Source organism: Tachypleus tridentatus, chromosome 2 (genome assembly GCF_004210375.1).
Source record: "Tachypleus tridentatus isolate NWPU-2018 chromosome 2, ASM421037v1, whole genome shotgun sequence".
Taxonomy (NCBI): domain Eukaryota; kingdom Metazoa; phylum Arthropoda; class Merostomata; order Xiphosura; family Limulidae; genus Tachypleus; species Tachypleus tridentatus.
This window is the reverse complement of record NC_134826.1, coordinates 123006307-123022844: the sequence shown is the minus strand read 5'-3', so window position 1 is coordinate 123022844 and position 16538 is coordinate 123006307. Positions and strand designations below refer to the sequence as shown.

Here is a 16538-nt window from a genome sequence, read left to right as displayed (position 1 = left end):
AGTGCTGATCAAACCATATATTCAGTGCTATAGTCGTTTTACGTCAGCTTTAGTTACGTGTACAGAAACATACACACATATTGTTTACGGCAAGGTATTGAAAATGTAACTTTTATCCTGAGCGCCAGATGGTGTTTCAGTAAAAATAGAATTTTCATTTGTTTGCGGTGTACTATACCACCTGTGTCCCAGATTGTCTCTCTGCAAATATGTTGCAATAAATAGAACAGTACTGTTAATACACTGTTGGATTAAAAATAATTTTGATAGAAATGAAGTCTCTACCCTTATACGAATATAACCACAACGTTTATACCTTTTATTTGTCTCAAGTTTTTTTAATTCTTAGAGAAGAGAGACAGGTAAAAGAATGAATCCTCTCAATCGTAATATATCTTCTGGTTAAAATATAAGATAACATATTTAATGTAAAATTTCGTTTGTTGATCAACATTTTAAAACAATTTTCATTCATTCTTATGGTTCTTCTTCTCATTGGGAGAATTAGCAAGCATCACCCTGTTCTATTAGCAAATTTATAGTATTTTACTAATTTAGTGTTTTATTACATGCTTGTAACATTTTCTTGACAATTTTAGGGGAGAAAGAGTATTTCTTAAGATTGGCCGAACCTTATATCTCCTCACTATATACAAATTAGTGATATTAGTTGAAATAATGCTTAATATATCTGTACCGATTGCATGAGGTGATAACAAAAAATAGTTAATCTAACTTCCATAGTGTTCTTGTAAAGGAAGCTGTTAACACTGTTTTAAAGAGAAAAAACTATTATATTATATTTCAAAGACTGTAGTTGGTGCTTAAAAGTATAGATCTGTTCCGAATAATAGGGTTTCAATCATAAAGCTAATGTAGGTTACTGTCAAGTGTCACTGTCTAGTTTGCTGTGGTTTGTTGGCGTGAGTTGTAAAGGAATAAAAAAAATGGCGATATACTTATAGCATGGTAAGTATTTTACAGTAAATATTTATTAATTAATTAGCCAGGCCACGTATTGGTATTTTGTTTTACCCACTATCATGCCTCGAACCGAACAAAAGACGTGATCGAATATGCTGCTTGGCACCATTAATTTAACCTTTTGATATGTTTTTATATTTACTTTCCAACCATTTGTAAAAGCTGTATCCAACGCCCAACAGTGTTACACTTACATATCCTCTATAGACAATAACAGATAGGTTTTACTGTTAGAAGCAGATGTTTGTATTGAACCGCTCTTTTGAACTACACATATGTTTGTAAATTTCAGTTATGAACTGTATGATTGTTTGTGTTTATTTTTAGTTCAAAGCCAAACAATGAGCATTATGAAATTTGACCTTCATACAGGGTGTGTAATCTCGTATTTTAACATTGGAAGTCAAACTTACCGTTGATCCTTCAGAGGTGGTTTGTATAAAAGTTGATGATCTTTAGAAAATATCAATACATATATATATTTATATATATTTGCAAATTCGTTAGAAGAAGATTCACATGAAGTGTTTGTTAACTTCAATGATGAATTGTAGGAAATTTGATTATCTCTGCAATGTGCTAATATACAAGCACATTTTCAGTTACTTAAAAAAGATAAGGGTAATTATTTTACTTGTTAACTTAATAAAACAAGACATATTTTTCAGTATCTTCAAGAACTACAGTTTTTAAAATAGTGAAACATTTCCAACTGTACACGAATTTCTCATCCTAGATTTATTTAGTTTGAAACTTATATTCTAAAATACATAATTCATTGCTGCTGATTCCAAACACTAGGTGATTCATTGCTACTGATTCTAAACACTAGGTGATTTCCAGAGAATATGAAATGCAACTGTTTGAAGAAAACCTGAACTACACTTGAGCAACCCAAGCGTGTATAGTACGTTCCATGTATATTGGTTGCTCTCTCCCAATCTTCAGTATGTTAACTTCAGTGACAAATAGAATCAGCACATTATTATCCGCCATTCAGAAAATATAAAATTAAACCTTTATGCATAAGTACTTGCAAGTAACACCGGGAACTGAAACTAAATTAGGAATTACATATCTTGCCTTTTAAAATAACTAGGAAAATGTAACGTGTGAGCTTCGCTGGGAGAATGACACTTGCTATGAAACATTTACTGGACTGTTGTTGTTCGACGCTTTACTTAGGGTTTCCAGTATTACCTGTTTTAGAAACTCTGAAAAGAATTCCAGTGAAAAGGGGAAAAATAAAAACAAAACAGCGTGAAGTATGATATATACTACAATTAAAGTTAACAGAAAGTATTTTGTAAGCATATTTTTACATCAAAGTGAAATAAAAAAGCATTCTCTATCCTAAGTACAACGAATTTATTATCGCTATGGAGTATTATCTACGTATGTAAGAAATACGCATCTGTGTTTCATATTTAAAAGTTTTATTTCGCTTTTAGAAAGAACTTTAAAAAATATCTAATGTGAATGGACTGTCACGTGGTGTGAATCTCTTTGGTTTGTTGTAGTTCCCGCAATTCCGTTGGTGTCAGCAGACCCCTGAAAGAAAAACACAAGTTTTGATTGCTTAAATTAGCGTGAATTAAATTCCCACATAAAATAAAATGAGTAATGTTATATCATAAACTGTTGAGATGTTTCATCTGTTAAACATTCAACCACTAATTAATTTAGACAGAGGTGCATTTAATCGATTCTGAGTTTTAACTTTTTTTTTTTAATTTTGCACAAAGCTACTCGAGGGTTATCTGTGATAGCCGTCCCTAATTTAGCAGTGTAAGACTAGAGGGAAGGCAGCTAGTCATCACCACCCACCGCCAACTCTTGGGCTACTCTTTTACTAACGAAAAGTGGGATTGACTGTCATATTATAACGCCCCCACGGCTGAAAGGGTGAGCATGTTTGGCGCGACGGGGATGTGAACCCGCGATCCTCAGATTACGAGTCGCATGCCTTAACACGCTTGGCCATGCCAGGCCCCTGAGTTTTAACAGTAAAGTTTATTACTTTTCTTACACCACATTTAGTTACATGTCAGTAACGAAAGAATGATTTACATCTTTTTAATCCACAAATGAAAACTCTTGTCTCAAAATAGCATAAAAAACCTAAGTATATGCTGCGGCTAATATCTTAATTATAACATCATGTTTACATTAAAAATATGAAAAAAAGACAATCAACAAAAGTTTGTTTGATTTTTAACGTTTAGTCCCTTATTCACCGCTAATAAACCAAAATACTTTTGTTATTTCGGATAATATATGGTATACCGTCACAATTAAATAACATATTATTATTATGCAGTGTACTAACTGGTTATTTGCATATTTCTTTTCGTCATCAAATCGTCAATTCCAATGAAGAAAATACAACGTATTTCAATGTCGCTACTTCATCTTTTTTCACTAAAATTCATGTTTTTAATACGGAAAAGAAATTCATAAGTAAATAAATAGCAATAAGTGTTTGCCTTGTCATACCTTTTTTTATTGAGAATCACACTAATTAGCTTTTTAAAACTAAGAAAATATTAGAAGATTGACTAAGATTTCGAATCAATGAAGTGAAAAATTACTCCTTTTTGTCTTTTGACGTTAAATAAATCTTACTGACTCAACAGAACTTTTGTATAAGAAAGTTCAACCCTACTAGAAAAGGCAAACACGGTTGAAAAACATTTTATTTACTCGATTCATAAAACGTTTCGTTTTTTGATAAAAGAAACTTATAAGGAATTATAACACTTTTGAAATGAAGGAATAATCCATCATACCTCTGTAAAGTACTTAGAGGTATTTGTAAACCTTCCTGACGTAATTTCTGATGCACCGCCCAACATTCTTTAGCATGACTTGATAGATCAGGCAGCAGTGAGGACATGATATCTTCATTTTCATTGGAATGTTCAGGTGATCCTAAATTATTGCATTTGGAGTGTTGCCGGTTTGAAGCCACGTGTGAGCTTGTCTCAATGACAGTAGGATTTCCAGAGGAAGTTTTACAATTATCGTAAACGTTCTCTTCTTCTGCTTCTATATTTTTAAAGCTAACATTTTGTTTTTTCTCAACTTTTTCCTCTTCATTTTCATTGCCATTGGGTAACTCAGTGGAAGGTTCATGTACAAGTACTGACGTCATCCACGACGTTTCGCAATCTGACTGGTTACATATAGATGGAAGACTGTATGATGTCTGAAAATATGGAAACATCTGTTTGGATTTGTAAAGGTATTTTTAAGGGATATTAAAGGAATTTTTCATTACCGCTCTGACCAATGTTTTGAAGAATTGAAGAATGCTAAAACAAATGAATAATTTAATGAATTTTTGACTTTAACCCGATAAATGATGTAATTTATAACGTCCAGTTTGTGCAATTCAAGTCGTTTTCTTTGGAAAAATAAATATTTCAAAAATATTACTAAAAGGTTAAATTACAAATAAATGCTTCACAAAGGTCATTATCCACCTAGGCATCGTTCATATCAAGAATTTATATTTCAGTTTTTACTTTTCAAAGTGAAAGTTATCAAACAAGTTATACAGGAAATAATACACTAAAACCGATCCTGTTGCCGAAGGTTAAAAACTAAAATTAAAATTACCTTGTTCATAAGTTTTGAAGAACTCGTGGAAGATCCATTTTTGTTTTTCTTCAATTTCGATGTTTCTTTGGAACGAGACCTGAAATCTGTAACATGCTTGAAAATTCACATGACAAGCTCGAGAAGAAAGAAGAAAATATGAAATAAAAGTAGTAGAATAGGAAATAAAGTGTTCGTATGTCATGTTTAATATACAAAAAATCCAATTAGTCACAAAATGTTATATCATCTCATATAAAGAAGTTCAAATGTGTTTTGTTCATACATTTGTTGCCATTTAACGAGGTTAAAGTAATAAGACGAGGGTGTCCGTTGAAAAAGCAAAAATCATGTAATTTATTGTCGGATAACGCTTCTCTTTTTGTTTTTCTTGTTAATCTCTAATGGTCTCATCAGATGCTAATTGCATTATTCTTCTTTATGAAAGGTAATAAATGAATAACTTAACTGATTAAATGCTTATATATTTAAATACAAAGCCAAAAGTCTATAAAATATTTTATCTATCTTCTCGGGCACAAATCTTGAAAGAAGATAGCCAATGTACACCATTGGGCAGTTATCATACAAAAAATACGGTAATCGAGTCACAAATTTAGCATATAGACACGCACAACGTAATAGATTATTTTTATAATAAAATGACGAGCACTTGCTCGAAATATTGTAATGAATAAACTATTTTATTTTAGCTGGAATGTTTTTCAACTTCATGGGCTTATCAGTAATATCATTAACATTATTTGTCTATTAACTCTCCTCCCCAGGGGCACAGCAGCATTTCTGGGTATTTTCAACGCTAGAAATCGGGTTTCGATACTTGTGGCGGGAGGAGCACAGACAGCCCAGTGTGTCACTTATTGTTGTTTTGAATTAAGCACAAAGCTACACAATGGGCTAGCTGTGCTCTGCCCACCACGGGTATCGAAACCGGTTTTAGCGCTGTAAGTCCACAGACATACCGCTGAGCCACTGGGGGGACTTGTGTCGCTTTTTGCTTAACTTCAAATAACAAACTATTGACTCGGAAACCTTCAAGACTAATATTGAAAAGTTAGTGGTCACACTTCTGTAATATCAGATATTATGAAATAACTAGTTTTCAGATTATTGTACGTTACGTTGTCGAACGTCTGTGAAGTAAGTTAAGAGTTATGATTACCAAAAACAAATATTACGATAATTTAAAATCTTATCTTTAGTTTATCAGAATAAATATAATATTGTGTGTGTGTGAACTTTCTGTTAAACGTTATTATGGTGCCTTTTCCTTTAAAGAGTTTATCTTCATTTAAAAATCGTTGAAGTCAATTGTGTGATAAAAATGCTACTTTCACAACTTTATTTCTGATATTTTGTTTATTACAGAATACATTCAATTATCAGAAATATAATGTTTTTATAATACGCACAGTTTGCCAAAATGTTTGCATATTTTGTAACAGATAAGATCATATGGAATACAAGTACACTTAGTGTGTAAAATGAGACTTGTATGTTATATTAAAGATTGATATATGTAATTTGTGTAATGAGATAGGTTCTATGGATGTCATGAACCATTTATTAGAACAGCAAACAATTTTATCAGACACGTTTGGAAAGATGTGTAACCCAGCATTTCATATATCAAAACAGAACCCTACCAAAACATACATAATGACAAAATATAGCATCAAATGATTATAAGTAGCATGTGCAAACTTATATTAGTTCATTTATTATATTAAACATTCAATGCTTGATTGGTACTATTTATAGTTTAACAACATCTGTAAGGAGACGTGGCGTCCTTGCGATTATTGATGTAATCCACCGTGATTACATCTCGACTTGTCACTAGATGGCTCTGTATCTCTGCTGTAGTAGCTTGTTTAGGGTGAGGTTAGTTATTTTTCTGTTCACTTCTACTCAATTGTTCTCAGTGAGATTATAATCTGGAGACTTTGATGGACATGACAATCTTATAATGTCATTCTGGACGAGATAATCTTATACAATATGCACACTATGGACATTGGCATTGTCATCCTAGAAAATAAAAAATGTCGTCTCCATACGATGTCAGTAGGCGGCGCCATTGACGTTTTCCTGGATCACGTGAAAACGTCTACTGCACTATCTCCTGTGTTTTCCTGTGGGAAAAACAATCTTTCTTCATCCGTTATCCAGGAAACCGATGAACACGAATCATATCATCGGCTTTAATAAACCGAAAACAGGACTAGTCTGAAAAAAATGACATATCGTCAGCATCTTAACTGTAAGTTGGTTTTAGTTTTGCCTGTAAACACGGTGAATTCTGGTTAATATCGGTTTTCAGGTAGTCTTCTTGCAAAATAATCTTGTTTGACCATTTTCCTATCCACTGTTCTTCTGGATACTCTGGAATGAATTTGTTTCTGTCCTTCCTGTCATAAGGTGTTGCAAGACTTCCTTCGACCTTGACGTGTTAACTTGGTCAAAACATGGCCATCTAGGGCAGTAGTTTTTCGTCGTTTAACGGTAGACTTTCCTGGAATATCGTTTTCTGTAGCCCGACGACGTTTCAGGATTCTAAATACAGTACACTGGAGTTACCCTACTGTTCAGACAATGTGCGTTTGCTTCATACCACTTCTTAACAATTGAATCACTTAATACCCTATAACTTCTGGTTCGTGACGAGACGTGACTCTACACCATAAGCAGAGAAACTGTCTGAACAGAGCGATGATTTGTTTCAAAAAAATATTACAGAAAAACCACACCCTTTTATACAAAACAGATGTGTATGTGTGTCTGATGAACAACCGCTCAAAACAACTTACAATCCAGAATGACAACTGGTACATGTTTGTCCGATTATACGCTATCTTCTCTGTTACTGCTTGGGTATTTACTCAGTAACTACTTCACGTATATGGATAATAACATTAATATAGAACAGTTAACATTTATTAATATCAGTCCTAAGAAATGTAAATTCTACAAAAAATTCATAAAAATCCCAAAAAGCAAAATACTGCTTTTTGTGTATCAAATGTCGTATGAAGACTTACACATTTAGTGTCGTTACGTCCTTTTCTTATTATAACTTAAAAATGTATTTACTTACCTTTAGGTGTGGTTGAGGTTTCAGGCAAATGGCGTTGTACTCTAAGAAGAACACAATAGAGAGAATAATTGGGCAAAAAAGTGACATGGAAGATAAGAGAATATAGAATTACATTTTGATTTTTATTCAATTTCTGTCAAATTTCGTAGATGCAACTTTGTATTTTACTTATTGAACAGTAAGGGTTAAGGATTGTTTGTTTGTTTTAAATTTCGCACAAAGCTACTCGAGGGCTATCTGCGTTAGCCGTCCCTAACTTAGCAGTGTAAGACTAGAGGGAAGGCAGCTAGTCATCACCACCCACCGCCAACTCTTGAGCTACTCTTTTAGCAATGAATAGTGGGATTGACCGTCACATAATAACGCCCCACGGCTGAAAGGGCGAGCATGTTTGGCGCGACGGGCCAAGGGTTAAGGACAAATTGATGGATATTAAGTGTTAACCACCTTATGTTCCACTAGATGGAAGGAGAAGGTGTAAAGAAAATGTAAATATAACAACAATTTGTTTGTTAATTTTAGATTATTCGCGAAGAAACCAAACGGACAGTAACAGGCCCTAATTTTGTGCTGATAGACCAAAAGGAAGGAAGCCAAACGACATCACCCACCGCCGAATATTTGGCTAATCACGTGTGATATCTGAACACTGTAATTTAACTATCATAACTTTCAGAGTGTACGTACCACTTCATAGTACGAATCGCGTATTTGCGACAGTGGAACGCAAACTGAGAACCCTCGAATTCCCAGTACAGGCATACTAGCCATTAGGCCACAACATTTCCCAAAATAATGAAAAATCGAAGTAATTAAAAAGCGTATTGCTATTAATTGCGCCCCCAAATTAAAATTAACGTGTTTCAGTGTGTTTGCCTTTTCGATTTTTTTAAAAACGATTTTTCTATTTGAATTTCTTGCTAAACTTCACATCGCGATACGAATTAAACAAAGCTTGTGATGGAAACAATTAACATAATAATAAATATTAAATAATAGCAAATAAATAATATATGATGGCACCAAACAAGATTTTTTCAAACTACTAGTTAAATAGGATTTAAAAAAAATACACGCCTTTATATCACGAGATACGAAAATGGGTACATATGAAACTGAATTTTTTTTATGTTATACACACCAAGAACTTTCTAACATTTGGTTTATAAACATCTGATAAAAACTTCCTGAATGACAAAGAAGGAAGTTCAGAGAAACATTAATTTTGCTTAAAGGTTAGGTTTAAAAGAGTCAATAGGATGGTTTCGCTGCAACTTCATTATGCTTTGCGAAATAAAAACAACTCTCAAGTCAAGGGGATTAGGACGCTGCAATGGAAATAGCGTTTTGATTTCGGCTTAACATTCTAACAGACTTGGCATGACCTAGTGTTTGGAAAGACTCGACTCATAATATGAGACTCTGGGGTTCGAATCACGTTTACAAACATATTCACACCATGTAATTTCTGTGAACGTTATAAAGTAACGGTCAATTCCTCCATTTGTAGGTAAAGAGTAGCGTGAAAGGTATCACTGAGTGGTGTTGACTTGCTATCTTACCTTTATCACTTAAGAATTAGGGACGGCTAACATAGATAGGCCTTGAGTAATTCTGTGCGAAATTTAAAACAAATAAACCAAACAATCTAATAAAGTTAGTCGATAGAATTTCATCAGTACGCACAAGCGGTTTGGGATATTATAAAGAATGTTAATAAAGTGTTGCATTCCTTAAATATGATTTAAAACGAGACTAGAAAGAAGGAGAAATTATGCAAAAATAAAGTGATAAAATACATTCATGTTTTTGAACGACAGTTGGAAAATTTAACCGACTTATGGATGTGTTTATGCTTGAAGACATCTCTGTATTTCACACAATGATAGTTATTCAATTATAACGCAGATTCTCAATGAGCATTGCAGTCATTTGTTAATTATCTTTCAAGTCACTACGCTCACGTTCTCATGAAATACAAAGTTAGCCAGCATTTTAATATTAACTAAAAATGAGTATGAATAAATTTTTCTGTCGTCTATTGAAAGAGAACATAAAACACCAGTTCTCTGATGTAAATGATAAGACCAATAACAAGTGACAAATTAATTGCAATCGTTAAAATTGATAATTCATAAAAATTAGGGTAAAATTAAAGATATTTGAATAAATATTATTAAATGAATGTATGCGATAAGTTTGTTTGTTTTTTGGAATTTCGCGCAAAGCTACACGAGGGCTATCTGCGCTAGCCGTCCCTAATTTACCAATGTAAGACTAGAGGGAAGGCAGCTAGTCATCACCACCAACTCTTGGGCTATTCTTTTACCAACGAATAGTGGGATTGATTGTCACATTATAACGCACCCACGGCTGAAAGGGTGAACATGTTTGTTGCGACGGGGATTCGAACCCGCGACCCTCAGTTAGGAGTAGAACGCCTTAACCTATCTGGCCATGCCGGGCCGATAACTTTGTAAATTCACTTTGTTTTCTGCTCATTTTCGACTAAAAGTAATTTTATTATCAACAGATTTTATCACAAATTGCCATTTTTTTACTGTATAAAAGAGTTTAAAAATATATTCAATGACAATGGACATATGTTATGAATATTTTGACTCAATAAGTCAATCACTGGGTTTATTTTATTTCATTATATCTCTTAAATGTGTAAAAATATTGATTATATATTAAGTATTTCCGATAAACCTACTAAGATTTTATGTGACCGTACTTAATTTGGAACTACTGATTAGAAGGAAGGTAGACAGTAAATAATATCATTTTACCCCAATTCACCTTAAAGGACTGACTGTCATTCTCATAACACATTCACAGCTTGGGCGGAAATGTTGTGTGGTATCATACAGATTCGACTTAAACTTGCTCTCACCACCATCCAAAGCTCTACCACAGAGTCAACAAGCATCCCGAGTAAAAAAAACAACTAAAAATATGACATTTTATACAGCTTTAGTTTTCATGGAAAGTATTATAAATTACTCCTTTCACAAACAAATAAACTCTAGCTAGAATTATACTATATGTATATTATTTGTTTATAGCAAATATACTTTCGCGTAAGATAAGGAAAGCAGAAGATTTGTAGGTTGAACGGCGTTTTGCAGGCTTTTCTATTCTGTCTTTGTGAAACAATGAGAAGTACTTACTTCTGCTTGTAACAGTCTTGGTGAATATGGGAAGAAACAAAACATTTCGACTGGATATTTCTTAATGATCGGTTACTAGATGAAGTTGAAAAATTACTACCCGACGAAGTCTGACTGTCTTGTCTATAACCCCCAAAGTCCTGATGAGAACAAATAATAGAAAATATAGAATAAATCTAACCATTACTGTTAATATGTTACATTATTTATACGAGACGAAAATAATTTTATAAACAAATCTTGCTTTCATCTTTCTTTTTCATACAACGCTCTCTGGTATATAAAACTTGCATCTTTACTCTAGACAAATTCGGTTTTTATCACATTGGAAATATCTTTGTTTAAAACAGCACACCCTGCTATTACAGCGTTACTGTATGTTACAGCTGTTAGAACATTCGGATGTCAAAGCTCTTTTTTACACAGAGATCGCTCGTTTCTTTTTTCCTACTGAAACAAATAAAAATGTTTGTCAGAAATATATATTAAACGACATGCAAGTGTGCGTGTGTGTGTAAAGGAAAGATAATAAAAAAAATAGCTTCGTTGTCACCAAGGAAACTACATCTTTACGTAAAAGATAGTCTGAGAAAACTGGTTTTCTTTTAAAAAGTGTCAATTTGCTATAATACAAATATATAAAATGATAACGAAAACCAAAAATTATTCTGGCGTAACAAGTACAACAAACACTCACTCACTATTCTCAGTTTATAATGTTTTTGAATTCTGTTGTGGCCTGACAGTTAGTATGTTGTTTTTTTATAACTCATATTTGTAGTTAGTGTGTGGGTAAAAGTGTAGCTGTGATTTATTATGTGTGAAAGAGAAAATTTTAGTTCTAACATTTCAAAATATTCAAATAAAATAACATTTCTTCTACATTGGCGTAAAATATTTTGTAATTAACCAACATTTTTTAGAATGAAATTAATTTCTTCCATTTATTAAAATCCTCTTCGAAAATTATTTATTTATTTGAAAAATCGTGAAATTTTGATAATTGGAAATCTCATCCGATATTCTGAGATGCTAACGCAAGCGGAGTGTTTTGAAACCGAACACTTTAAGTAACTGATCTGAAGAACGTATTTTACAACATCAATATTAATGAAACCGAAGCACGTGGTAAGAGTTGTTTTGAATTAAACGTAAAGCTTCACAATGGGCTATCAGGGATATGCCCGCCAATGGATATCGAAACCCGGTTTATAGTGTTGTACGTTCGCAGACATGCCGCTGTGCCACTGCGGGTAATTAAATATCTGTTTTACTTAAAGCCACATCTGTGTCCCCAAGCGGAACCAAATTTCCGATTTTAGCCCTGTAAATTCGAAGACTTGCCACTGCCCCACCGGGGTGCTCGTGATAAGAGACAAGAAAGCTTATGTAATGATACCAAACACTAAATTTTAGTATTCATTTAAATACATACCTTAAACACAACACGTTCTTCTTAGACCCTATTTTTGATTAATATAGCAGGTTTATGTCACAACATGTACTTGAGTGATTAAGTTTGTTTGTTTGTTTTGGAATTTCGCACAAAGCTACTCGAGGGCTATCTGTGGTTAGTCATCACCACCCACGGCCAACTCTTGGGCTACTCTTTTACCAACGAATAGTGGGATTGACCGTCACATTATAACGCCCCCACGGCTGGGATGGCGAGCATGTTTGGCGCGACTCGGGCGCGAACCCGCGCCCCTCAGATTACGAAGCGCACGCCTTAACGCCCTAGGCCATGCTGGGCCGAGTGATTAAGTATATCATCACGTATAACAGCTGGACATTCATCACAGATAACGTTTCTCACTTTAACTGGTAGAAATAGGAATAATTGTCATTAGTGAAGATGTTTTAAAACATGTTTAAGCTATATCGTTCTTGCTTTCTGTCAGTAAAATCTAGCTTGTAAAAAGGAAAAACAACAAGACAATGAACGTATGTAGCACTTATTGTTGCATTATTTGTTCTTAACTTTACGTTTTTCTACAACAACTTAATCAATGGTTGTTTGGTTTGTTTTGAATTTCGCGCAAAGCTACACGAGGGCTATCTGCGCTAGCCGTCCCTAATTTAGCAGCGTAAGACTAGAAGGAAGGCAGCTAGTCATCACCACCCTTCGACAACTCTTGGGCTACGCTTTTACCAACGAGTAGTGGGATTGATCGTATCATTATAATGCCTCCACGACTGAAAGGGCGAGCATGTTTGATGCGACCCTCGGAATTACAAGTCGAGTGCCTTAACTATCTGGCCATGCCGGACCAGGGTTGTTTTTATTCTGATGGATTACTTTTAACAAAGGAATACAAAATGAACAAGAACGCAACTAAAAGTTAGTTATGACCAATTAGTGTCATAAGGAAGAGAATATAACCTAAAAATGTTTGTAACCAAGATATACCAGTATTACCAGAAATTAATTAAATATTACTCGTGACTGAGATATGCTAAGAAAGCAGGGTTACTTGAAATCAAAATATACTAGCATAAGAAAATTATCATATAGGCTTCGTAACAGCTGAAGTACATCAGGATAACAAGTTTTCAACTCGAGGTATCTTGTGACTCATATATATGAAGAGAACAACATGTAACACGTTCAGTTATGTTACAGTACTTACCTTAGTGGTTTTAAACAGAGCTCCTGTTTTGCTTTTATTGTAGCAAAGACGGGGTACTGAGTCAGCGCTTTCCACTTTTCTGAGAAATGAATCTCTCACTTTTGTTTGGTTAGTATGTTCTGATTCCACAGAGGTCGCTCGTTTCTTAGTTCCTATTGAAATAAACAAAAAGTGTTTATAATGTAAGGATGATGTGTCAGAAACAGCTTCTAAACTGTGTGCAAGTGTGTTTAAAGAATAAGAGACTAAAACATTAGCTTCGTTGTAACCAAGGAAACTACCTCTTTTACGATTCAGTGGTGCACAAAGTCCGGCCCGCGGGCCAAATCCAGCCCGCGACGAGTCACCGAGTGAGTCAAACATAGGGAGTTCGCGCCTGCGCAAAGATTAAGCGCTATAGAAGAATATGCATTAGATTAGACAGTGGATGGTTCCACATTTGTGTTGAGCAATAAAGAAAATTTAATAAGCAAATTTCGTTAATGCATAGGCATTTAATCATTGACGCAATGACGTAATATTTCCGTAATTACGAAATCTCACGCATTCCAACTGTTCTTCGAGATTTACTTACGAGACCTATTTTGATATTATTTCGTAACAAAAATGGCAGCTAATCCTAAAAAAAAAGTTGACGACGAAAACCGGCAGTTTCATGATGATTGGATTGCGCAATGCTGTTTTGTTCAACAACAGAAGAACGTTATTTGTCTGCTGTGTCATTCGACAGTAGCAGTGGCGAAGGTATCCAATATAAAGTGTCATTATGAGTCGAAGCATAAAGATTTCCACAACGTTGTCGGTGATGAACGAACAGCTCGAATTGAATCTTTGCGGCGGTCGCTGAATCACCAGTAGAACGTTTTCCCAAAGCAGTAAGCAGATTTAGGTGCAACATGTGAGGTCAGTTACGATATTTCGTTGATAATAGCGAAATCTGGCCGACCGTTCACTGATGGTGATTTTGTCAAGCAATGTATGATTACTGCATCGGAAAAGGTGTGTCCGGACCTTGCAGTTCGCAAGCTACAGACGGTGGCTTTGAATCATATGACAGTTCAACGAAGAATTTCACACCTCTCAGCAGACGTGACAAGGCAGCTTACAAATAAAGCAGCCAATTTTGTCTACTTCTCTCTGGCAGCAGACGAGTCGATTGACATCAGTTCAACAGTACAGCTACTAGTTTTTGTTCGTGGTGTGTCGTCATCGTTTGATATCATAGAGGAACTAATCGGCATGGGTTTCATGAAGGGTCAGACAACTGGGTCTGCTCTATTCGAGGAGACAGTACGACTGTGTAGTAGTGTTTCATTGGATTTCACGAAACTGGTAAGTGTGACAACTGATGGAGCACCAATCATGACCGGAGAAAGTAGCGGGCTGGTAGCACTGTTGATGAAGCATCAAGGAAAGCAGAACAGACAGTTGGAGAAGTTGCATTGTATTATTCACCAACAGAACCTGTGCAGTAAAGAACTTGTTTTTCAGGTACTGATGGCATTAGTGACAAAAACCATTAATTTAATCAAATCATGAGGGCTCAATCACCATCAGTTTCAAAGTCTTCTTGAAGAAATTGATTCAGATTATGGTGACCTTGTGTATCACTGTGAAGTACTCTGGCTGAGTCGAGGGAAGATGCTCAGAAGATTTCGGGAGTTGATTGATGAGGTGATAGAATTCATCAGAAGCAAGAACAAAGACACAGAAGTGATTTCCATGACTGATCCTGCATGGCAAGCTGATTTGACCTTTCTGGTCGACATGAAACAACACTTGAATTATCTGAATTTGAAGTTGCAAGGCAAGAATCAGCTTGTCTGTCATCTTGCAAATCACGTATCAGCTTTCAGGACAAAGTTGCAGTTGTTACGGCAGCAAGCAGCATCAGGCAACTTCGTGCACTTTCCAACTTTTCAGTCACAGCTACAGAAGAATCAGGACATTGACACACAAGTTTATATTGAGAAGCTAGATACCTTGATTCAATCCTTCAACTCATGGTTTCATGACTTTGACCAATGCAAATTGTTGAAACTTTTTGCTGATCTGTTTAGTGTGTTAGTGAATGACTTGTCAGCAGAATATCCGCTCGAACGTACTGATCTCCAGGCATCTGATGAAGTGCGTGCTAATAACCGAGAAAACAGTTTGCTTGACTTCTACAAAACGTTGCCTGATGCATTTGCTAATCTGAAATAAAATGCACTTGTCCACACCAGCATGTTTGGTAGCACGTACTGCTGCGAACTGGCTTTCTCGCATATGAAACTGAACAAAAACAACACTCACAATCAGCTGACTGATGATCATCTGAAAGCAGTCTTGCGTCTTTCAGCGTCAAACATCAAGCCGGTCATTTCTAAGCTCGTAGATGACATGCAGCACCATCCATCACACTGACTTTGTGACAATTGACGTATCATAACATTTCTTAGAATAATGTGCAAACTTGTTGATGTAATCGTTATTTGTGTGTTCTTAAATGTGATGCCCATCTTGTGTGAAGCAACTGTGGGATGATTTTAATCTTCACTTTTTTGTGGCCCCCAACGGTTACGAGAAGTCTGTTTGTGACCCCTGACTCAAAAAGTTTGTGCACCACTGTTTTACGTAAAAGATGGTCTGAGAAAACATTTTTTCCTTTTAAAAGTGTGGTTTTGGTGTAATATAAATATATAAAATAATAACGAAAACCAAAAATTATTCTGGCATAACAATTACTACAATCTCCTATTAACTGTCCCCAGTTTATAATGTTTTTGAATTCTACTGTTGTCTGGCAGTTAATATGTGTTTTTTTTCTAGAACTCAAATTTGAAAAAGAATCTTCGCATGACTTAGAATTCAAAGGTTCGAGGTAATTATGACATTTATATAAACAAATATGTTTATAGATAAACAGTTTTCTGTTTCTGTTCTTGAGAAAGTGAGTTCTGTTTCTCTACTCCTTTCACTAAACATATGAAATTATTGTCTTAAAAAGAGACTATTTTCTCTTTTACTTGTCTTGTGAGAGTGAGTTTTTTT

The 16538-nt window shown here is 34.8% G+C and overlaps 1 protein-coding gene across 1 annotated transcript in view; it reads right to left on the bottom strand.

Moving 5' to 3' along the window:
• Window positions 1-2403: 2403 nt before the first annotated feature.
• Window positions 2404-16538, bottom strand: part of LOC143244994 (uncharacterized) — a 51545-nt gene continuing 37410 nt past the window's right edge. Inside the window, exons 4-9 of the mRNA XM_076490673.1 lie at window positions 13506-13657; window positions 10876-11015; window positions 7703-7743; window positions 4606-4691; window positions 3774-4192; window positions 2404-2535 (exon numbers count right to left, since the gene is read on the bottom strand). Coding sequence (XP_076346788.1) covers window positions 2472-2535; window positions 3774-4192; window positions 4606-4691; window positions 7703-7743; window positions 10876-11015; window positions 13506-13657 — 902 coding nt within the window. The 3' untranslated portion in view covers window positions 2404-2471. The remainder of the gene's footprint in view (window positions 2536-3773; window positions 4193-4605; window positions 4692-7702; window positions 7744-10875; window positions 11016-13505; window positions 13658-16538) is intronic.